Genomic DNA, 26,077 nt, shown 5'->3' on the forward strand with positions numbered 1-26,077 from the left:
TCTGTTTGTCAGTTCTTTAATGGCAGAGTCTAAACTAACAATAGAACCAAGGGATCTGAGAAAGGCTCAAGTGTCTTTTTTAAAAGGCATGAATTTGTCAGTAAAGTTGTAAATATGGCCAAAGTGCCCATTTACATATAACTGGTTATTGTACTAACTATAGATCTGGCTTATATATCTGTTACAATATGCAGCTCATGATTTTTGTTCTCTTTTGTGTAGCTGCAGTCACACCCCACTACCGAAAGCTAAAATGGGAATGCGCTGCCTTGCTTAGGTGTCTGCAGTGCCCACTGAAGTATCTGCTTAGCACCTGTCTGCAGTGCCCACTGAAGTATCTGCTTAGCACCTGTCTGCAGTGCCCACTGAAGTATCTGCTTAGCACCTGTCTGCAGTGCCCACTGAAGTATCTGCTTAGCACCTGTCTGCGGTGTCCACTGAAGTATCTGCTTAGCACCTGTCTGCAGTGCCCACTGAAGTATCTGCTTAGCATCTGTCTGCAGTGCCCACTGAAGTATCTGCTTAGCACCTGTCTGCAGTGCCCACTGAAGTATCTGCTTAGCACCTGTCTGCGGTGCCCACTGAGTCTCTGTCCAACTGTCTGCGGTGCCCACTGAAGTCTCTGTCCACCTGTCTGCAGTGGCCACTGAAGTCTCAGTGGATGAATTCACTTTCTTCAGTCTTATAAATAAGAAGCAAAATTCAGTGGTGGCGCACGCCTTTAATCCCAGCACTCGGGAGGCAGAGGCAGGCGGATCTCTGTGAGTTCGAGACCAGCCTGGTCTACAAGAGCTAGTTCCAGGACAGGCTCCAAAACCACATAGAAACCCTGCCTCGAAAAACCAAAAAAAAAAAAAAAAAAAAAAAAAAAAAAAAAAAGAAGCAAAATTCAAAAACAAAAGCAAAACAAAACTAAAATAAAAATGGAGTATTAAAAAGGGGGCAAAGAATGATAAAATTTTAAAAATTATACTCTAAATAAACACTATATCAAAATATACATTTCTAAGTTAGCAACAAGCATCAGAAATTACTTTTATTTCTTATTTGCCTCTAACTTTTTTTGAATTTATTTCCCATGTTTTAACAATGTTTACAATTTCTCTTTATTAAAACCTGATCCCAGAGTAAAGGATATTTCATTTCCCTCATTTTTCTGCCATATAACTATTTCTGTTTTGCACTTCAAAGATATAACCAAGACTAACGAGAAATTAATAGAAGAGATGCAGTAAATTCTTGTCTATAAAATTTTTGTTTCAAAGAAGGTGAAAATTTTCATATAGGAAGTTAATGGTCACAGAAATATTCTGTGTATGTTCGGAAAATAATAAAATCTTTATTTAAATGTTAGGTGCTTTAAATATTTTATTATTCTACACTCAGAAATTTGACATGCTAGTGTTTTATCATATCATATATTAACATGCATTTTATAGGAGCATATAGGTATATAGAAAACACCAAATCCAAGAGAGGCACCTGCTATGCCACCACCAAAGATTTCCTAAAGGTGACTGAGGAAAATGTTTCGCAAGTCCTTAAAAATAATTTCCATTAACCATTTTTTCCCAGCCTGAATTTAGAGACTGTCCTAAGGCTACAGGTATTGGTGATTACAAAAATACACAAGCAAAGGAGATAATGGCCTTGCTTAATTAAAATGTAAAACTTCAGCATCTGCACTCTGCCTCTCGGATTTAAAGGAGGCTTCCTCTGCTCTCTTGACAAGAGCATTCAGACTGTAGGGAGGCTACAAAAGCGTTAATGACATTTACCCCTCTAATAAGAGCTGTTCACACTTCATGGTTTTTCCCTGTTATTGCTCGGGACAGACACTAGCACCTCATTGAAAGATCAGTGCTGCGAGGGAAAAAGGCCTCCTGAGACACTGCAGACCCGAGGAAAAAGCACTAAATCAGACGCTGTTCCGGAGAGGACATGCTTGGTCCTCAAGGGTTCTCCCGCACCCTATGGCCACGGGTGTGCAGCAGTTAATACACTGGCAATGAGCGCCTCCCCCACTCCCTGAAGACAGACAGAGGGAAGGCCAGGCAGGAAAGAAATACACTCCCTTCAGGTACCCTAGGCCTCGCCATGTCAAAATGTCCTGGGCTGCTTTCAGCTAATCGCCATGGATGTGTGGCTGGATGAATAACACGCTGACCTTTTCACCTAAGAAACCACAATCTGAATCCAGCAGGAAGTCACCAGAGGATCAATGGACAGAGACACTCATATTTTAAAGTAACAAAGCACTACAAGAAAGGAAAGGGAGGGACATTTATTTTTTTAAACCATGGTTTTGGCCACCGATTCAACCGGCTTCCCTGGCTCTGCTATTACACACCGAACCCGGATCCAGAACTGACAGGCTCCCAGCACTGGACTTCCCGATCCCAGAATCTGGCACAGGCCCACGGCTACTGCAAGAGGGATGTTCCCTCACAAGTCAGTGCGTGGAGCAGCAACCCCGCTGCTGAGAGAGAGAGTGATGGCTGACTCAATGGAACATGCTCAGCATGAACTCAAGCTGCTGGCAGAGATGCCAGCGCAGACACAAGGGGTTCTTAATTACTCTTTCAAGAGGAATTTGAACGTATCTTATAGTTCATTTACGTCTAACCATGACTGTATATTTAAATACAAGCAAATAAATGAGGCAATTTAAGGGGCTTCTCTGACCCCCCAATTTTGTGTATTACCAACACAGGATGAACAAACAGGTCTAATGTGATCAGGTACACTAGAGACAAAACCTAAAGTTCACATGCCAATGCCTTTATAAGTCTGGGTTACTATGATCATGAGCCAACTGTCAAGGGTCTATGTCCTCCTCTAAGGATGCAGAAATGCGTATTGCTAACAGAGTTTTACTTCAGAGCGGTATTGCAGAAAAATGCAGAACATACCACAGTTTAGAGTACTGCATTTGCGTAACACTAATTTTAACACAACACAAAACAAAAATCCACAGTAGGGAAAAGCATATTAAAATAAAAATAGAAAATACAAAACCACATTACTCATGTTAAGTAGGAAGCTGCCTGTGACACTGTTATTATGGCTTTGTTAGAGAAAATTACACGAGAACCTTTCGCTCTCTGAGTCTAAAGCATGGTTTTAGGGGTCTCTACATAAGAATCACACAGGAAACAGGCCGTGAATTCTGGATAGAAAATGCCCCGCTGACCGGAGTTCATTCTCTTGTGGGGTTTCTGCACTCTACTTTGATGTAGTCGTCCGAGGCAATCCATTGCTCTATGCATACCTATCAATGCTTGGCCTATTCTCCAAGTCCCTACCTGAAGTCCCCTTTGAGTGTAGAAGAGAAAGTGCTAGTGGGGAGCGAGAGAAAACAGTGAAAGCATCACTCCATTGCCACCAATAAGTAGAAACACGGCCTAGAGGGAAACAGGACCACGATGGTAAGGTAATTATATACCAGGTCCCAGGGTTGTAAAAACAAACGCTGGATTAGTGAGCCATCAGAATCACTTCACTTAGAAAGAGGTATACAAGCACCGACTAATCAAAATCCACGCCCACAGAACCCGTGCTCGGAGCTGGCAATCAGGTGAAATCAATTTCCCCATAAACTTAGTCCTATCTCTTTCAAATATAGTGTTCTCCTTGCATGGAAGAAAGCTCCTCATCCTCTCCCGTTTCAACACATCTTCACAGCCTAGTTCCACGTGGCAGTGGTGACGCTAAGTTCTGATTGCTGTCAGCGTTGCATATGTCAACATCATACATGAATCAGACAAACGTACTTTTAGTTATGTTCGTCCCATCTGTATGGATGGGGTAAAAGCTTCCAGAAGCCTCTACAGATCCTTATCTCATTTCTACCTCTCGGGCCTTTGCAATTTCACACATTAGTATTTGAAGTGGAAGGCAGGTGCACCCCCAAAAGAAAAAAGCTAATAGAGCCTGGCCTTAAAACCTTCCTCATGCTTCACTGTTGAAACACCTGCCCCTCCTGACAAACTGAGAAAAAGCACTCCGTGGCTCAAATAAAATGTATGGAAGAATAGAGAAACCATGAAATGTATGTTGTCCTAGAAACTTAAAGGGCAGAGACAGGGACTAAAGCCTGATCTACTTAAGGAATTAAATTTACTGAGCTGCACCATGAACCTATGATGTTATAACTGTTTGTTCTAAAAAGTCTTCTTAAGAAGGTACCACCAAGAAAAAGAAACTTATAGATATGTCATTCTGGTATACTTAGAAAGCTAATTGGCGGCTCACTTCAGATTTAACCCCAAGTCCAGGAGTTGTCCATCTTACTTCAGTGAAGGACATATAGGAGAGCTACTCTGGAGACAACAAGAGTTTAATCAACGCCATCGGAAAGAATATGCAGGCCAGGTGGCAGTGGCATACATCTTTAAACCCAGAATTTGAAAGGCAGCTCCAGACACATCAGAGTTCAAGGTCAGCCTGGTCTGCAGACTTCCGGACCAGCCAGGCTACATAGAGAAATCCTGTCTTGACGAACCAAATAGAATGTGCATCTAAGTAAACTTGAACTGGTTCTTAGCAAATACAATTTGCTAAGGAATGGTGGGCTCACTTCTGTTTCTCCTGGTGAATGCAGAGGCCTCTTTCTATGTTCAATACACAGCCCGATTCCTGAAGTCTCAGCATCTCATCCCAGAATTTGGTAAGCTGTTTGGTTCTATGGCACAAGGGTAAAGGGAAGGGTATTTTCACTTTAGCTCTGAGCATAAAACATCAAGCTGCATCCTGATGTCTAAAGACTTTGTTTTCATTCTTGCTCAAATAGTTAGAGCTATGCCAAGATTCAAAATCCCTGCATTCAACTTCCAGCTCCAAGTCTGCCTAAGGCTTTTAGCTATGGTAACTTTAAAACCAGGGACAATAGTCTCCCAAACTATCTCTTTAATAGGAAGGCCAAGAGAACTGCCAGGGTGTTTGTAGATGACCTAGGAACTCCTGAAAACAAACAATTTAAACATGAGACACTGCCCCAAATCATCTATCTTCTGCAAGTCCCTGCCAGAAACGGGGATACCGACAATGTATGCCTATGTTCTTCCTCTGAAAAAGGTTCACACCCTGGTGACAGGATGAAAGACACCTTTCTTGTGGAGTATGACGATTATCCTATCTTTACCTGGGATCGAATGATTTCTCCTTTAGTCATTTGCACAGTCTCTTAGTTTTCATCAAGTCATTTCCTTCCCATCAATTGCTCATGGTTGTCTTGCTCATTATCGCGTGGGCCTTCGGAAAGACCTGTGTTGGTGGACTTGGTGCACAGTAATTAACTGATTAAAAGTCTCCGTAAATGAACTATATATAGGTACTTCCTTCTTTCTGCTTCTGGAATTCCCTAAAAGCTTGTGAGGCCAACTAATACTCATGTAAAAATCTGCCTATTTTGTTTTCTAGTGCTGGGAACTGAACTCAGGGCCTCATACAAGTTAAGGCAAATCTCTGCCACTGAGCTGCAGCCTTACCTATGACGTTAGGCTCATGTTAAAGCCTACTCTAATCGTTTTTAACAAGTCTCATTTATTCCTCACCAGGGACTCAGAGAGTTACCAAAAGAATTGATGAAAGAGAAAGATAGAAAGAACAGTGTATTATAGACCACACCATTTTTTTTAAAAAGGCACACATGCCAACATACATAGAGCAATAATTATTAATAAAGTGTGCCATTGACTAGTTATGGCATGACATATTTAAACCCAATTTCACTATATTACAGTATTTATAGATGGAGAAACTGATATTGACAAGTTATAGCTTGTTACAGCTCTTAAGTCACAGCTGTCAAAGGTGAAACCAAGATTCATACCAAGTTTGTCCCCCTGCAGTGTCCAGTGTCTCTGCCACTATTCTCTCCTGCCTCTCATTTACATTCAAATATGTTCAAATGCCTATGCATGTTTGTGTGTGTGTGACATTATGTGCATGTAATTGATTTAAAACAGAAGAACAGCTACCCTTGTGTCTGATTGGTTGGAAAAGCACTCTGTTCTAAGGGGCATAGTGAAATATAAAATTCCAGAATTCAAGGCTATTCTATAAACTAAAATGAGCAGGTAGGTGCCAGTCTGTCATCATTTATCATCTTTCTGCCTTCGTATTAACAGCTGTCGTTGGCTGGATTAGTAGCCCTTCATGTACCTCGTCTTATTTTCACAACAAAGCTGTGAGGTGCCATTATTATGCTGTTTTACAGGTGAGGGACTTACGTTAAATAAAGGCTAAGGCCTAATTTCATACTCCTGATAAGACTTTAAGCCAGGAATCCAAGTCATGAATCTGCTTTCCCACGCAGAACCCTGGAGAACGGTCAACATGTGGGCTGGGTGTGGGCTAAGAAGGGAATACGAGATATGTGGTTCTTATATTCAGGAAGCTCACTGTACATCACTGTGCCAATTAGAAGCTTCTGCGATCATAGAAAAGTCACATAACCTCTTTGGACCTCAACGTCCCAAATGTTAATTTACTGAAATTTACAAGAGGGGCTGGATGGGATCCAGAGAGCAAACATTGAATTTACTTCTCATGGGGTCATTTAAGTATGTGTTTGTTTAATATTGACATTTTCTAACTCACAGATACCACAAAAATGTTTATTTCTGCATAGACCACTGCTAGAAAGCCTGAAAGCCTTTGCTTCTTGCTACAGTTGTACCTGCTAGGTCCACCCCTAGTCAGTTCTTTACCCAACTGGAATTGCTGGGCATTGCATGAGCTCCATAGCAAAATATCATTATATAGTACATTTAAGCGTATTTGCTTGTAACTGATATGGAGTGAGTGAATTTGTATTACTTTGCCACAATGGCAGGAGAGACATTTTAACAACTGACTGTATTTAAACTGTGGTGGGGACCTGAAGGAAGCAATCATGAGATAGAAATCACAACAGAAGGAAGGACTCCAGTGTTTCAGCTAGTCCTGGTGAAAAACTGGATTTCAACTGATTCCTACAGGAGAAGATATCACCCATGCAGGCAGAACAGTGGGGACTTACAGGTAAAGGAACCCCTTCCTAAGTGGACCCCATGCTGAGGAAGAGGTACTTCCTTCAAGGTCTTAGAGCTTTTATTATGCTAATGTGTATCATGCCTGCTCAGAGAGGGCTCCAGCATAGGCTCCGCCCACCTCTAAAGCTAGACTTGCTAAAGTCAGTCTTCAAGAAGTGCTAGAAATGCATGGCTTGCTCCATTAAGGCCCCAAGACCACGGTGACTGGCAGTGTGCTTTACTTCTGCTCTGCTCACAGCCTGCTGACACTGCTAATTATTCACAAAGTCAGAACTGGTTCTTAGAATCCTGGAAGGACTCAAAGTGGGGAGAGTTCCAAAGACAAGATGGTACATGCACCCAGGAAAGTTAGCTGTACAAGCTAAAGAGAGACTATGCAAAAATTTTTATTTTTAAATGACTAATCAACAGTGATAATCATCTGTATTATTAGTTCTTAAGTCAAAGACAGAAAGAAAATGAGGAACAAAATGACATGAAGGCCACTGTTTTTATTGGTTAACAATAAATGTATCTGTATAGAACAGCCTGTAATAATAATAATTATTATTATTTTAGTCACAAAAAATATACTTAGTATTTAAGTGAATATTCCCATTTTACTTTTCTAGAGCAGGCTTGCGCTCTCCTTTCTGAATGAAGACTTTAGCAGTACACAGAAGAACACTGGGATTTTCACCTTTAGGAAATGGCCCATCTTCTTACATGGTTGTGGTTCAATTTATGTTGTGCATTTTACATTCAACTGGCTGGCTTACAGAGCACCCAGATGCCACCTAAGTGAAAGGCTCCTGAGCAGATCCGCCAATCTTTACAATGACTGCATGGCAACCCTGTCACCTTTCTTTTTCTTTGAACATCATACACAAATGAAAGCTTTCATCTGACTTGTGAATGGCCTGCTCTTCTCCCTCAAACACACACTCCCAGATTAAAAAGCAGACGACATGCCCTCCTCCACATTCAAAACTCTTGCTAAAGTTAGGAGTAGCTGGCTATACATAAAGAATGTAGGTTTGGGTCCAGAGAGAGTTAGATTAATATCCTGGCTTGACCAGTTCAACTCACCGTACATCTTCATTTGCCCGGTAACACAATCTATAGCCAACTGCTAACCAAGTCAATATGTGGTAAGACTAACAGCCACCCTAACTTGCCTTGATAATTACTCTCCTTTAACTGACATAATATTCAATATACTGTTGTTGAGAGCAATAATGCTAAAATTGATGCCTTGAGGGCTACAAGACAATTGAGTTTTAGCCAGATAAAATGACTTGTACACTAAGAGTGCATTATAGGGCTCCCCAGGTCTCAGATGAACATTTTATAGTCTACCTTTTCAAAAATGTTACATATAATTATTTCAGAGTCATTTGTGCATACCTCATCATTACCACACGTAATTCTAAAGTACTTGCTAGTAATCAAGAGCTGGCCTAAAGCTTGAGAAGAAAGGGGATGTTTTTATAGCCCAAGTCCTTTCGTCTTTTACAAAATGAATGCTTTCTCAATGTGGATTTTTTAATGTTTTTGTGTCCTGCAACCTTTTGCTTTTATTCTAACCCAGAAGTGCTTTATACAGAACAAGTATATGATAAATGTTAAACGACAGAACATGCCATTTAAAGAAAATCAATACTACGTCAATTCTATCAATAAAAGAAGAAAGAAACTAAGCTTAGAGTTCCTCTAAAATGAAAAATCTATGATTTTCTAATTCTAGAATCTTAAGAAATAACACATTAAATTTAAGATTTGTTAAATTTTACATTAATGAAAATTAATCATAATTATGTTAATGGCAATATTCTTTATATGTAACATTTCCTTTCCCATTAAGAAGCTTTATATAAAGAAGCTTCTATATTTCTCTCTGTATATATGTTGATTTGAGGTTTTTTGCTAACTTTTTCTTTCACATTTCTCATGCAACTATCTCTTATACAAAATAAAATCTACAGTATGTTTGAAAGAAGTATGTTTTCTATACTTTAGATATATTATAGAATACTGGGGAAATTAATACATAAATAATTACTTCGTATTTTTATAAAAGCTTTGGTCAAATCAGAACAGTAGAAAACAGCAGTGTTACATGGATAAAAATTCGCAGGTTTTCTATTAACTGACAGCAAACTGTGACGGGACTTAATACAGAGTTGCTACAATGGTAGAACAGTGTAGCCATTACACATTTGTTTGCTTGGATAGGAAGACACAATAATACGCTCCAGTTATCGAAGGAAAAAAAATCAGTGATCAAGTACTGAAACACAGTATTGATGCAGATGCTAGCACCACTGCAGAGACAGTAAAGATATTACTAGACAGGTTTTTGAATAAAGGAAAACTGTTAGCTAAGCTAAGGACTCTAGGCAGACATCTGTAAGGTTTCTTTCTTTGTAAAAATAAGTATGTATCCAAAGAGATGCTAATGATGTGGTAACTACTGAGGGAAGACTTGGTACTCCAAGGGTCTCAGTATAAACAATGGCTGTAAAACTGGTTCCATGCGTGTTTTTTTTTTTTTTTTTTTTGTCCTGGCTCTTCATTCTGGATCTTGCACTCTTTCATAATGCCTGGCTCCTAAGACTTATCTGCCCATTTGCTTCATTGAAATAGCATCTGAATGAGAATGTCTCCTACAGGCTCATATATTTAAGCACTTGGTGCCCAGTTAGTGGTGCCGTTTGGGGAGGTTTCGGAAGTGTGGCCTTATGGGAGAAAGTAAGTCATTGGCAGTAGGCTTCAAGAGTTTAAAGTCTTGTCATTTCTGGTTGTGCTCGCTGTTTCATGTTTATGGCTAAGATATGAACATTCAGCTCTCTTCCCTTTGCCACATCTGCTACCTGTTGTCTCTGCCTTTACACCATAAGCCACGGTGAAGTCTTCTGTAAGTCACCTTGGTCATGGGGATTTACCAAAGCAACAGAAAAGTAACGCATACAAACTGAAAATGTCATATTTGATTATTGTCATCCTCAGTCCATTTTCTGTGGGCCAAAGCTTCTGTGCATTCCAAGCTAGGGCTCCCATTGAACTAAAAAGTCAACCAATTATGTGGGTAAAAGGTTGGTCTACCTCCTCTTCAACTTTTCCTGTTTCTACTCACTGTCTGCTGTTCTGTCCTCACTGATCCTGGAGGAAGCATGTAAAAGAAAACCATGAGTGTGTATGTTCTCATCCCAGATTAAAGCCTGGAGAGACTGGGGGCTTGCCACTCAATATAGATGCAGTCTGTGTAATACGTGTATTTGGCAGCTAAGGACTTGCATATTGCATGGGCTGGCTCAGATCATAAGCATCAGCTTTATCTGTGGTACTAGACAGGCTGGCATGGTCATAAACATCTTTCTTTTTGAATGCTCAGTTCTGGACACACCTCCACAGAAAACGTGAAAGGAGACTTTAGATTCTACCTCTCAAATGAAATTTCCTTCAACATAAGACAGTATTCTATCATCCAGATTTTGGGTCCCTCAATGTGTTTTTCTCAACATTTATCCCTTAAAGGTTTTAGGAAAGCAGACAGACATGAGAAATTTCAGAGGCAATGACTTATGGTATAGCACCCAAAAGGTAATGAGAGATGGGTCCTGTTGGTAGGGCAGAGGGCATAGGCTTCCCAGATAAATCTGAAGCCCTCACCACATTAGAAATGTCACCAGAATAAAGGAGGGGCTCCAGGTCACGAGATGGCCATCCACGTGTATATTTTCCAGTATTCCCAGCTCTGAGAATACAACATTAGAGATATGCAGACAGTTTATGTAAGTGATAGTTCTTATGATTTGGGTGAAGCCATAAGAAATAGTAGAAATAGTGAGGGTTCACAGCACTCAAGAGAAACACCTTCACAAACCCAGCTGGATTTTCAAAACTCCCCATGTATCTCAAAGATGGTAAGACTTAGTAAGGGAAATAAGACAGCCCACTTTGAGTCAGGCAGTGGTGATGCAGGACTTTAACCCCAGCACTCTGGAGGCAGAGGCAGAAAGTTCTCTGTGAGTTAAAGCCCAGCCTGGTGTACAGATCGAGTTCCTGAGAAGCCAGGGCTATACAGAGAAACCCTCTCCCAGAAAAACAAAAAACAAAACAAAACAAAAAGACAGCCCACTCTGGACATGAAGAGTTGAACTCAAAGCAACACCAGTCAACAGACCACTTTTCACTTCAGTTATATACTGTTGAGGCTTCACAACAGCTGGCTCCCTGACCAGTGAGAGTATACTAGCTGGACATACAAGAAAAGAAGAAAACCAGGTGTAGACAGAACTCTAATCGAACCCACCCAGAGGTGGCCCAGACTCAACGCTCAAATCCTCCCCTACCTGAAGGATGTATCCACGGACATAGTCCCTCAGGGTCCAGCCCAGGCCATGTAATATGTGCAGCACTTCCTCTTGCTTCAGGACACTGAAGAGCCGGTCCAGCAGTATCTTTAGCCTCACTGGCACCGCCTGTGTCCCGTAGAGCATCAGGCTGCTGATGTCAAACACCACATTGGACTGCACGATCTCCACTTGAGTGGGGTGGTACAGGTGCTGTGTGCTGAGCTTATCCAAGGCTGTGGTCATCCCACCGATGTCCCAGGAATGAGGTGGGGTTAAGGAGACAGAGAGGACAAAAACATTAGAAACATTATTGGACATTATCTTGTCACACAGCTCATAACCATAGATATTTAAGCAAGAGCACCCTCTTCCCGTTCTGTCCAATTTTTAATTTGGTATTTACAAATGAGAGACAACATCAGACAAAACATTTAACTTATAGAAAGTCACTAAGGATTTTTTTAATAACTGTGGCTTTTTCTAAAAATATGACTAATTAATTCGCTAATTAAACTCTAGCTCAAGTTATCACAGTGCTTTCTATTCCCTTACACAAACACAGGAATCCAAATTCTCACTGCAAAAACAGGTTCTACCGTTATTGCTTGTTCAAGAGTCACCTCCTCAACCAGGTACAGTGGCGTGATGCATCCTGGGGCCACTGTGAACTATTTAGTGAGACTGTCCTTCACGACAGAAAAAGAGTCACCTCTGCCAACACCCCTTATAATTCCTAAATGACTTAAAGGAGAGGAAGCTTATCTCCTAAGCCACAGAGTTAAAGGCCTAGCCCCAACAACTCAGGGTGAAGACTGTGTATCTGTAATCGCAGGACTCAGGGGACTGATATAGAGAAGTGTGAATTCAAGCCAGGCCTGGGCTACACAGAAATTATCTCACCCAAAACAACCACAACCAAGCCTAAGTCAGAAAGAATAAGGAAGGCAGACACTTGTGTGGAGGGCTAAAAAAATACAACTCAAATTAGCTAAGGGAGATTTTCTCCAAATTTCTCTCCTGTTTTCCTCTGGGATAGCTTTGCCTTCACTAGCATGGTATTGGGAAGTTACTTGGTTACCTTGTTAGTATGTTCTTACAAGGGTGTCAGATGAAAATAGAAACACCCGGAAGTTTCTGTGATTTCAGCTAATGAAATTACCTTGTGGAGAGAGTCGAGGATGGCCATTCTTAGGGAAGATATTTGGAATTTCACATGTCAGTAACTCCTCAGCTCTACGAAACGACATCTCTCCTCTAATGTTAAAGCCCTTAAGGTAAGACCCAGAGTTTCATTCCCAATTCATATCTGAGTTACTGGGAATCCTACTGCTGAGAATATAAAGTATGTGTCCTGCGCTTCTCCACTGTAAATGATCAAGGCGGCAGGGCTGAGAGATACTGTAAGACTCAGGAGAAGGCCCAAGAAAGGCACCCATAACTCCTCATGAGGACCCAAAAGGTGTGGCAATTAACTGCCAGAATTATACACTAGAGAGTATATACCCTGGAGAGTAAAACTGTAAACTGTGGAATGAACATCTAACCTCCTAAGTCAGGCAAATAGATATCAGACAGTGCTTTGTCTTAAGTTAGAGATACACATGAGAATACCCAGGGTTCCTGAAGATTCTAGGCTACTGAATGGCCTGTGTCAAACCCTTTCTCTAACACTTCGCCTCACAGAAGTATTGCCTACAGTCCAAACCCAAGCTGAGCACCCCCAATTTAAACACACCAGCACCTCTTCATAGTAATGGAGATACTCAGAAGAGCATGCACACAGAAGGGTGTTTTTCCTTTTTTAAAAGTATTTCTAATGTATTTTTTAGGGCTCCTCCTCCACTCTCATTTCTTCCTGACTTGAAGCCACTAGAGAGTTCATGTACTCTTGATAAATTGCTTTCTTACATCCACAGTGTAAAGGCCCTTATCATTTACCCGCTGGCTTCATTCAACACATTTACTCCCAGGAATACTTTGTCAAAGAGTTCGGGTTTCCCCATACTTCATTTCTTGCAGCTGATTTGTCTGATCTCTCCTGTTCTGGTGGTTAAGTCAACTTTGAATAAATAGCTTTAAAAATTAATTTAACGTTTGGGAAAGATAAGGGATTCACAAGCCTGCAGTCTGAAGTCTTCTCTCACTCCACAGGGCATTTCTGCTGCAAACGGCAAGGGAGGGGTATTACTATCTGGCTCTGCAAGTACAGCGTGCAGAGCTGTGCAGCCTTCTGATCGGCTTGAGCCTAGTGTTAAGCTGGGGGAAATCTGCTCCTCTGCCACCTCTCTGTCACCATCCCTCCCGAACTCCATCAAATAATCTTGTGCTTGCGCTCAGGCCGCAACAAATGAGAAACTGAAAGACTCACGGAGAAAGGATATGACATCAAATCCTGAATCTCATGCATGTGTTTGGCATTTTGCGACTTTGCAAGGTAAATGCAAACTTTACGTTCTGATGTGCTCAGTAACCAAAGGGAAAGAAAGTGTTACCCCATGTTCCAAGCCAGTAAGAGGCTAAGGGGCTGGTGGTTTCAAAAAAGGAAGAGACCAAATTGAGAATGGGGAGGAGGCAGAGATTTTCAGTTAACCGTGACAGCACAAGTAAAGTATTTAAGGCAAAAATATTTTCCCCCTAAATACCGTTTATATATAAATATATATTTATATAATATATAAATAAATGAAGATGAGGAAATTATATATATATAATATATTATATATATATATTTTTTTTTCAGATGCTAGAGCAGAAGATGTTTGGCTAGTCAGTCAACAGTAGTAATGACAAAGCCCTACCAGTCCACAATGAAAGGTTCTCGAGAGTCCAGGAGATGCAGTACAGAGAAGGCCATGCAGACTGAACATCACAGTTGGCAGGTATCTGCCCTAACACACCCTGAACACAACACCACAGATATCATTCCATTAAGGTTCCACCCTACACCAAGAAAGTCTGCTTCATGGTTCCAGTGTCTGGGGAATCACCAAGATGTTAGTTTTGAGACAGGGATTAACTATGTAGCCCTGGTTGCTTCGGAACTCTTGTGTAGACCAAGCTGCCCACCTACTCAGATCTGCCTGCTTCTGCCTCCTGAATTCTGGTATTTAAGCCACATGCAATCACACACAGCTGAGTCGCCAAATTTTGACAGCATGTGGAGAAATCAAAATAAGAAGTTAGTCTATTAATGGACATAAGATGAGCCAATCCGAAGCTGGACTCTGTTGAACTTCACTATCTCCCCAACTATGGAGGATGCAGAACTAACTTGTGCATGGTTAGAAGCACAAGTTAGGTCAACGAGGAAAAGCAAATTTGTCTTATTCCCTGACCATAACAATGGTGGAATGATGGGCTGTAAGATCAAATTCAGGACGTTACTGACAACTAGTGAGGATTCTTCTTTTCCTCTGTATTTGTAGCTAATATAAGAGATTGTAAACAGGAATCCTATGAACTGAGCGTGCTGGGCTAAAAGATAATCTGAGAAACTCCACACACCAGTCCTAATTATGTGCTTGAGATTCAGAACGCAGCAGTTACATGAATCTAATAATCAATCAATCAATCAATCTCCCTCAATCTCAATCCTTTATTCCTTCCCTCTCTCAAATTGAAACTAAAAATTAAAATACAGTCATAAATTCTATTTCCCATCCATCAGAATTACTGGAAACACTGCCACTGGTTCAACTGCCTTTGGAGGAACTTCTCTGGGCAGATAGATGCAATTTCAAATATATTGCCAGGTTCAACTGAAGGTATGTTTTCCCAGTCCAAATAAAATTCATAATTTCTGCAGTGACTGAAATAAGGAATATTCTAAAGAAGCTGACTTTCTATAAACTGCACAGAGTGATGTCTTTAACAGCCTTAGTGAAGAAAAATAACCATAAGATGAATGAGTAAGGGAAATGGCCATGTTAGCACTTGCTGCACATCCTGTATCATTCTAGGGTTCATAATCAGTTCATTTAATTTTAACACTAGAAAATACATCATGTTACAATGATCATATATCTTAAGATCACAGGCTAAATTGAGTCAGTTTACCAACCAAAAAAGTAATTCAGTAATTTCACCCAGAAAAATTCTGTTTCTGTATGTTCAGATAAGCAGTCAGTAAGAAATGTCTAAGTCCTTATCATGTTGGACAACCCTAACTTCCAGAAATCTGGGCTTACTGCCCATCACTCTGCTGAAGCAAGCATTTCAAAGGTCACCAACACCTGCCTTACTGTGAAATCCAATAGATTTTTCATTCATTATTCTACATGATCTCTCCAGAGCAGCTGACCTTATTGATCACAGCTCCCCCTAAAATGCTGTCCTTCATTCATGCATACATTCACGCGCTCATCAGCACTTACTAACAGTGAGCAGGGGCTATATGGAGATGAAAAGTAATTTATGTTGTGGCCTCCACCTTCAAAGACAGACAGATGAAGGAGATGCTCACGCTGTAAGAGAGGCTCCATAAAGGGGCTGTGGTACAGGGGGAGAGCACAAGTCTGTCAGGAAGGCATGGTCTTCTAAGTGAATTAGGATACAAGTCTGGGAGCAATACAGGCAGATGGAATCAAGGCAGAGGTTCTCAGTCATCGTGGGCACAGAAAAACCTGAAAGGCCTGTTAGATCACAGATAACGGGGCTGCTTCTCCCAGACTTTCTGAGCCACTGCATATCCAGCGAGTGTTCACTAGGAGGGGTCTCTTGGACATCAGAAAAGCCCTTCTCATTCTCTAAATTCAGTTTAATTATTTTCCTGGGCCTTTATAATTTTCAAAACACACTGGAAAAAATCTGTAGAATATAAATTTCACATAATTTCTTTCAGAAACTATGTTTACTACTTAAAAAGGTAGTTATCACCTATTCAATCAAACAGCATAAAATACTTCACAATCTCTGCTTTCTATAGTTACACACATATATAAACATATACACATGTGTATACCACACATACAAACACACTGATTTCCAAACTGATTTCAATTATCATTATTCAGAACTTATTTTATCTTATGAAGTTTAGAATATTTTCTACTAGAGACTAGAGACCTACTGACAAACCGTATTCAGCTTATCAGTAAAATGACATGAAAATAAATAAATAATAACAAAGATGTTAATTGTTATCAGGATATACTTTCTTTTGTTATAAACACATAAACGTTGTGATCACTGCATACCTAGAAAAGTTAGTAAATGCTTAGACATATGGCAAGCGTTTCGACAGCTGTCAGTCACAATGGAAAACAGCACCGACAGGGTTTAGTGCTCCTCTTACAGACACTAGTTATCCGGACAATCTGTGAAGAAACAACCTGGAGTTTTATATATTTCCCTGGCTGTAATCTACTCCCTGCTCAACAAAGCATGAACATTAACATTCATATCCTTTTTGATTTTATCTACAGTGATGTGTAAAATTTTAAAAAATAAGATTTTCCATTTGTAGATCCATTTTCTTAATTTTACTGTAGACACATGATAGGTTGAATGATAAAGCTCTTGCAAGGAACTTTTGTGGATTACTATCTGGAGAAAGAATGCTGGGAACAGAGGTGAAGGTTTAGAAAGAGTAGCCCCAAAGCAATGATTTAAAGTATAAAACGTAACTGCTGTTTTCCAGACTGGGGATAGAGTCCCTAAACTCAGACACCAAGGGCTACAACCCCAGTTACACCACCAGCTGCTCGACAACTGTGGCAGGTTACCTGGGGCATGAGGCTGTCACCATAGGTCTTGGTCTCACAGTTCTTTCAGGTGCAGCACTCCAGAGGTCAGAGTTTCGAAGAGTGTCACGCCTACCATAACTCCAAGGGAGTGGAAAGCAGAGAAACAAGATCAAGCCAAGAAGCAGGGCTGCAGATAACTGACATTCTGATCTGCAGAGGAAATCTACTGAGAGGTAAAAGAAAGGATCAGGCTTCCAGAGACGCAGCCTCTCATGCTTCCCTCAGGTGTTAATCTGCCCCTCGGAACCCCGTTATCTTCACACAATCCTGTAACTTCATCCCCATATTCTCAAATCTAAACGCAGAATTGACCTGTATTGCTCAGAAAGGCAGGACTAGGAAACTCAGCCAAAAATGTTTCAAACCCAACTTTTTTTTATTGTGTTAATTTCTCATAGGAAGTCTCTTTTTAAAAATATAAACGTAAGAAAAATGAAAAAGGTAAAATTATCTATCATCCCAGTAGCAAAGCAAGGACTATGCACATATCTATGTCTGCACTGTCTTCTAGTGAGTGATTTTAAATAGCCGAGATGAGAACTGCAGATACAAGATTCTCTTTTGCTGGAATTGTTTTTCTCTCAATATTATTAGCAAGAACATTCAAAACCAACTCTAATTAGTTCTTGCTCTCTTGCATAATCAGTCACTTATTAGTCCCATTGCAGTTTGTCACGGATCAATTCCTTCTTTCCAATCTAACTTCTACCACTTCAAAACAGGTGTTTAGACCCTCATATCCTCATTACTGCAATGCTTCTTCAGTAGGTTTTGTCGTTCCTCTTATGTCTACTACAAGTAAAACCAAGCCAATTTTCCTAAAATGTGCTTCAAAGGTCTCTATTACACTCCCCAGTCCTTTCACAAAGCTTATCCCTCCAATGCACACTCTTGCACATGTATACACACAGACACACACATCATGCACACATGTAGGCTAAACATGGTTACATGACCTTGAACAGGGTTGTTTTATTTCCCAGAATAATAAAACTCTGACATGAACCCTTTGTGCCAACCAAGGTTACTCACTGATTTCCTAGCATTTTAATATTTGACCATTCAATGGGTATTTCCAAGCCCTATGCTAAGTTTCAAGACAAAACAGAGATAATTCAGGACCACTTGTGGTCAATAAAGGATGGCAAAAAGACTTCAAAAAATTACAAAACAAACAAACAACCAAAAACCCAACTGGACATGGTGGTACTTCTTTAATCCAAGCACTCAGGAGGTAGAGACGGGTAGATCTCTGCATTTGAGGCCATAGAGTGGGCTCCAGGAAAGTGAGGGATACACAGAGAAAACTGTCTTAAATTCCACCTCTCAAAACCCAAACCCAATTCCAAAGAAAACAAAAACAAAATTGCAAACACACATTTATCATTCAAACATAATTTACAGGGGGAGTGTGGGGGCCAAGAGAGACCACTTAAGCTGGGGAATGAACGGGGAAAATCTAAGGAGAAGCTGCAGACACAAGCAAGGTTCCCTCTGCAAGGCTTCGTTTTTTTTCAGACTTTAATATCAAGACAGCTCTCAAGTATCTTTCTGCTTTCTCATGAGTCCTCTCCTTTTTGAGCTTCACTTGAGGTTCTCTTTTCTTTACCTAAATCTAGTTAAATATCTCAAGAGTTTTGGCAACTGTGCATGTGCCAGCCACATGCTGCATTGGCTGAGGTCACAGGAGCTTGGCTTTATGTAGTAACAACAACTGCCTCAGCCCATGGTGGGTGTTTAGGATGCATACTGCTGAATGGAGGAACAGCTAATACAGGAAAGCACAGTTACACTCCTTGTAAGGAAACAGTCACGCCTGAGGCGTCCACCTTCTCAGGGGCTCACCCAGATCCCTTTCTCCACCTTCTCCCCTACTCTTCAAAGCTCCACAGAACAATGAAGCTGCAGAGTTACTACAATTTAAAGGGCAAGGTTAGGGTGCTATCTTCACAGGAATTCTAAGATGTACTTACTCCCTTTCCTATCGCTTCCAACATTTTCTAGATACGGAAAAAGCAAAATGGGAGTCTAGTATGAAAAAACAGCAATAATGGGAACAGGTGGGTCATAATGTCCACACATTAGGAAAATCACCCACAGACGATCACTAGAGTTAGACCCATGTGCTAGGCTTATAGTCCCAGATCTGTAGAGAAAAGAAGATCCATGAACGGGCTAGAGAGCAGTCCTCCAACAAGAGTATAAGCATGGTGTCTACTGAAACAAAAATTATTTTTATCTTATAAAAGGCTTGGGGAAGACTAAAGGGAAGAGAAAATCACCCTATTTCTGTGTTAAAGCGTAGGGTACTAGGGTGCCAGGGGTTGAACCTAGGGTATCATATGTGTTTAGTAAGCCTTCTAGTCAATGACTTATACCCACCCCCACCACACCTCCCTCTCCCCTTCACCTCCCTTTTTGTATGTAGAATTTCATCTGAAAAAAGCAGAAGGTCTAAATATACAACAAAAAATTGAGTTAGACACACACACACACTCACACACACAGCCATACACCTCTTGAACTATCAACCAAGTTGATGAGGGATTATAATTTATCTAGATTTCCATAAAGTGCAAGAAACAGAACTTCAAACTCACAATTACAACAAAGCAGAAATTGAGGTCTGCTTAAAATTTCAATACTTTGAGAGGATCTACAGTCTTCCAAAGTGATGGTTAAGCAATAAAACTCAAAAAATAATAAGGGGCATATATATATATATATATACATACATATATATATATATACACACACACACAGAAAAAGAACATTCACTGAGGTGAAGAACAGAATCATAAACAAGACAACAGGTAGAATTTTGTGAGTTCATTAATGATTGGAGATGTGAGTGTAAGATGTGACACAGAATATGTAATAAATACATAATAACATAAACTTTTGACTATATTGCTAATCCAGCCAAGTAATGCCCATTACAAAATATATTTTTTGAACACATACATACTGAGATGGGTGTCTACCTAATGAAATAATAATTATGTAAAGTAAATAATAAGAGTGTATAACTTTTCATTTAAATTTTCAATAATAGGAATTACTCCAGAACCCTCAAATAAATTAGAATAAATGCAAACCTGCAATTCTGAAGACTCCACTTCTAAAATTTCTGTGAAGGTCACGGAAATAAGAACATACTCAAATGCTTGTTTTTTTATTAATGTAGGCGTACAAAAGTGCTTTTCAGTGATCTTAGAAAACTGGCTCTCAGTGGTAGTTTATAGCTCTTAGTTTTCCACGACTTCTTAAAAATATTATTTTCTTTAAAAGTCCAGTTCCAGTGACTCTGGTGATCAGTGCAGGAATATACTAACCACAGTGGATCCCACCTAACAGTTGTTCCGGCGCAGTGGTGCGGCACTTATGACCCTCCTTCTTATTCACTGAAGTAAGGAGTGCGGAAAGTGGAATGGTTATGAAAAACCACCCACTCTATAGCATAAGACAAGAAGAAATTAATATGGAAAGCATGTAAAAGAAAAATTGTTATTTCACTAATTTTAGTATTGCCTTGGATATTTTTAAGGTTTTTAAATGTCAGTTTGAAAGAATTTTATAAGTTTTATAAAACTCATTCTCTTAACATTGGGAGCATGCCAAGTGAGCTTTAAATTGCAAAGCGAGTTGGAGAACTTCATGCCTTTTCTCAACTACCAGTCGGTTGGATTCCACATCACAGTAGTGCCAAGTGGTCAGTTTTTAAGACATATGGACCCAGACACACTGCGCTAATTTCTAATAGATTAACATTTAACACGTATTCTTTTCATGATTTCTGTTAAAAGTTCTAAAATCAAGGTTTTTTCTAGTAATAGTATTCTGTTAGTATAATTTCTGAAGTCTGAATTTAAGATTTTGATTACTTATAAACTGAATATTGTTACTGCTTCTACCTCAATTTTTGTATTTATGGCTATGAGTGGTTCTTCATTCCTGCTAATATGACCAATAATTTCCTTTTCTGCCACACTTTATAATAAGCACACTATACCCAATATAACGATATGTCATTTCAATGGAGCTAGTCCATGAACTTCTACAGGTTTAATGGGATTTTACGTATTTAGAATTTCATCATAAAGGGGCCCTTTGGAATCATTATAACATCAATCCTTTGCCATTATAAGACTCAGTCCTCTTACTAGAAAAGACCATCAGGGCTCAAGGCAAAGACTTAACCTTCTCATAGACTGTAAGCCTGATCCTAATAAAAGCCTCCCCGCTAAGGGACATTAATAAAGAGCAATGATAGCATATTAAAACCCTTTTCAGGGAATCAGGAGATCACGGAGTCAGAAATTATTGTGATTAGAGAAAATTCCTTATGACTCAGATAATATTTAGATCTGCAGATTTTATTCACTACTTTTGGGATAAAGAATTATGTAATTGGGAGCAAATTAGGTACATTTTACAATAACTCGTGTTCTACTTAAGTCACAACGTTCTCTCTGTTTCTGTCAAAGTTGAATTAATTAGACGACTTAATGAGAAGGAGAGAGAAGGCTTACTTGCAGAAATTATTTTGGAGCGAAGAAGAAAGAAAATGATAGGTAGTTGAAAAAGCTGATCTCCCAGGCTGGTGATGAAAACTTCAGCGGAGGTATACAGAGAATTTGAGTTTTAGATTCAAAGGACTCTACACCAAGACTCCACAAACCCTGATTACAGGCACCACCTTCTATAACGCATGTGATGACCCCTTAATGGATGAGGGACCGTCATAATACACCTATGATCTGTTACTAATATGGCTCTACACTGTATGGAAGGAGGTGGGGTGAAAGCAGTTCTCACAGCAAGCCCCACCATCCACCCTTTAAGCAGCTCCAGTCCGCATGCAGCTCTCGGAATGCGGGAAGAGACACACAGAAACGCCCACAATTAGTCAGGGGGAGTGTGAACTGCACTTGAGACCATGAAGCTAGTATTTCAAACTGATTGGCACTTCTCCCCTGTGGCCTTATGCATAATGAAGTCTTCAGAACTGATGTTGGAAATCATTAATGTCTGACTGCAGCACCCATAAAAGTAGACTGTCAACACGCGGATGTTCAAAAGCTCGCACTCTGGGCAGGCAGGTGCAACGGGCTGCTTTTCCGGGTTCCCCTCATGCCTCTTCCCTACCCGGTCCAAGTCTAGGGGCACATATTTGCTCCTCAAAGGTGGTAAAGAAAGAAAAATTCATCTGTAGACTTGGCAGTAGCTGTAGGAAGAGTTTGGGTAATTACAATTCTTTGCTGAAACCAGGTTTACAGGTTTATTACTACTGCTGTGGTTCTGTCCAATGCTGAGATGCCAATGCTAGTCTAAAGTTGGCTACATAATCCCTATTTCATTCGACTTTAGCATCCATGTATGCTGCTTACAAAACATAACCCATTAAAATGCAACATAAAATTTTAAAATTTGCTTCTTGAGTGAGTTGCATGTCTTTTTTATTAAAAAACAAAAACTGAATACTTATATAAACAAACCATAAGCTTTATAGACTGAATTTCCTTGAAGGAGCATATATCTATAGAACATTTTCATGAAAGAAACAAATACAGCACATGCTTTAAACTTTACATTAAGGAAATAAGATACATTAAGGAAACATCTCAGGATTTGAGTAAAAGCACTGGCATTACAAGCTACTGTCTGGTAGCGAACATCTAAGAGAACTTACTAGACTCTAAGTTCTTCATTGTTTTCAAGCATGGTTCACCTTTGAGTCACTAGGCTTTTCCCTTCTCCTGCAGTAAGTCAGTCTGCAATCCATTCTAAATCTATAGTCAGTCTTCTCACTTTCTTCCACGACATGGAGTCCCTTAAAACTCTGGGCTACTACAGGCATGTCTGACACTGACTTTTCTTTTCTTCTGGAATGCTGCATTATGCAATGCAAATCTCAACTATCAAACTGCTTTGCATTGATCATTCCTGATATAAAGATTTGACCATTAAAAGAAAAAAAGATTGAGAAGAAGGAAGTCTTAGGACTTAGTAAAAATCTAAGCTAACCAAGTATTAAATGCATGACCAAAAAATGCCAGCAGCCAGAACAATGTCTCTTGATGTTTCATTAGCATAACCAATGTACGACTGACCAGAAAGGAACAACACTTTCCGCCTCCTCCGATGTTAGTGGGCTGCCAGGCACGTGTGAGCTATCAACAAAACCAAGAATTGGCCACGGTTTAAGCAACTGGCAAAATGAAACTACTATTCACGTCACCATGGCGTCAGCTTTTAGAAGACAAGTTTTGGGGAATAAAGCAAACAAAGAAACAGAAGAGATGTTTGCTGCTGCACTGGGTTCTGTTTACTAATCTGATCATAATGAGGACTCTAATTTCCAATTAGAAAAGTTCTATTAATCAGTACCACCACACACAATAAAAAAACCAATGCAAATCGTGAAATGTAGCATTTGTTATTTTCTTTAGATATGACTGTGTTTAAAAAGCCAGTAAGAAAAAACACTTGCCAAATTCATTTAGTCTCTGACTGAGGCACACATGTGATCTTCTAATTTACAGCTTGCGTGTACAGATGTTCACACTTAGTAAAAGGGCTTCTTAATAGCTTTTTTTAATTAAAAGTGTGTTGATAATAGGTGTTTTAAACATACCCAAACAACACAGCTGAACTGACAAATGCTTGTCTTCATGCCCCACCATGTCTCGCATTGTGGCGAGATTTTATGAGACAGAAATGTCTTTACGACTGAGTCGCATGCACACAGAATAAATGCTACCCCCAAAGCTTCCCTATCAAATCTTTCATTATCTTTTTTCTCTATGATCTTTTTCCAAGTAGAAAACGTTAGATTGCGACCAAGTTTACGTAGCCGAAAGCAGTACCACACAGCCGTTGCTTGCTGCTTGCATTTTTTCCCTCTGTAAAACTTTGAACCCCATCCAGCTTTGACACGCTGCCTCCTCAGTTAATAACTATCAAGTTTCCCCTTGTCTCCTGTCTACTCTTCTGTGAGGCAATTGCGCACTCAGCACCCCGAGATAATAACACACATCTATAAGATAAAAGCAATGGCATTAATGTAATTGTCTGCCTCTCTCTCTTTAGCCTAATCTTTTTTTTCCTTCAGTTTTGACTGCCTGTGTGACACCTGTTTTTGTCTCCTCTGATCCTACGACAGGTTTTCCGCTGACAAGGTTTTTGCCTGACAGAGACTCTGCAGACAAGAACATAATAAAATATGAAGAACTGCTTGTCAGAGTTTCTGCCAATGCTCACATGAAATAGAGAAAGGGGAAAAAAAGATTTTTTTTTTCAGGGGCCCTATGATGGTCGCATTTGGCATGTCAGAAAAAAGATCTTCCTAGCCAAGCTCTCCAAGCCAAACAGGTGTTTTCTTTTATGTTAGAAGTTGATTTGTTTTTTAATTTTTACTGATAGTGGAAAGGATGATCAGCCAAGGCGGAAGCAAGAATTTCTTACGCTCGCAGAATTGCAGGAAAAGGAGTTTGAAGGAACTAAAACTACAACAAAGTTATTTGACTCTAGGTTTTGTATCTTTAAAAAAAAATCAAATATCTGTTAAGGATCCAACAAAGTTAATGACTTTAAAATGTATTTTCTAGGCAGTGGAGCTACAGAACCTTCCATACATCTCTCCCATACTTTGTTGTCTAAAAACTTAGAGAAAGATTAAAGGAAACACAGAGTGAAGACTCCGGAGGAGGAAGAGATGAGAATTAAAACAAGGAAGAAGAAGCCTTGCTTACCACAGCAAAGGACTTCTGGGAAAGAAACGGGCATTCAGGAGTCAGAGACTCACAGAAAAGATAAATTTCCATAAACCTTTGTCTTACATAACACAGAAGCATCCCAAAAATGAAGTAGCCTTTCCAGGGCTCCCTGGCTCAGTGGGAGGGTGGCATCACAGGGAAGCTAGACTCCTGTGAGAGGCACTCAGAGCAGGCACTCGCTCTGGGTGCAGGACAGGGATGGAGGGAGCATCCAACTGCTCCTCACTCAGGAATAGGGCACCACAGGAAAGCGTACTGTTGAAAACTGTGGAGCTGCTAAAGTGGCAAGCTTTGGGGAGAGTTCCCAGCGACCAGGAGGAGACTAGAGCCTGAACTGAGGCTCTCGGGTTTGCAGACCAGTTCCAAACACTCTGCCGCCAATCTATTTCAACCTAAGATTGGGTTTTCTACGTTTATGTTCTACACAGACAGCCTCCAACAACAAGGTGGCATACAGTGGATTCAACAATCTGGCGGGGGGGGGGGGGGTAGTCCTGTAACCTGGGCTGGCCTTGAACTATTTCAAAGGATGACCTTGAACGACTGATCCTCTAGCCTCTCTCTCCTGAGTGCTGAAACTGCAGGCCTGTACAGCTTTGTGTGGTGCTGGGGACTGATCCAAGTACTTTGTGCCTGGACAGCAAATACAGTCCTATCGGAACTGCATTCCCAGGCCCTCAAGGTGCTTTTGAAATTGCAATTTTTCTACTTTCACTGACAAAAGCAAAAAAGAAAACAATGACAACTTTAGAAAGTTTATCACATTTATCAGAGACGTTGATATGTAGCCAATATAAGAATACTTCTTTTATAACATTGTTATATAATTTTATAACCTTTTTTTTAATGGCATTTCCCCAATCTGGTTTATATTTACACTTACAGCACATCTCAGTTTGAACATGAAGAGTTCTTATTGGACACCCAGGTCTAGCATTGACTTCACACTTGTTGGCCAATGAATCTAAGGCCCAGATAAATTGCCACTTCAATTGGATGGCTTTGTGACCCCATGCCCAGTGTCGCCAACTCATCACCAACAAGCTGGGAACCCCAGGAGGCCAGTGTGGGCTTCGGTTGCGACAGGAAAGCCACACAAAGGAGAAAATAAGATGGGGACTGGACCTCTTAATGCCACTCCTCAGCATCTAGTGGGCTCTGGTAGTGCCTCGGTGTCTAAA

General features: G+C 40.2%; 1 protein-coding gene across 2 annotated transcripts in view; it reads right to left on the reverse strand.

Annotated features, from left to right (window-relative positions):
* Bnc2 (basonuclin zinc finger protein 2) overlaps positions 1–26,077 on the reverse strand; it is a 402,071-nt gene that overhangs the window by 105,632 nt on the left and 270,362 nt on the right. For both annotated transcript variants that reach the window (XM_075946140.1, XM_075946141.1), the window contains one exon: positions 11,372–11,607. In XM_075946140.1, coding sequence (XP_075802255.1) covers positions 11,372–11,607 — 236 coding nt within the window. The remainder of the gene's footprint in view (positions 1–11,371; positions 11,608–26,077) is intronic.

This window comes from Microtus pennsylvanicus, chromosome 13, assembly GCF_037038515.1.
Source record: "Microtus pennsylvanicus isolate mMicPen1 chromosome 13, mMicPen1.hap1, whole genome shotgun sequence".
NCBI classification, from domain to species: Eukaryota; Metazoa; Chordata; class Mammalia; order Rodentia; family Cricetidae; genus Microtus; species Microtus pennsylvanicus.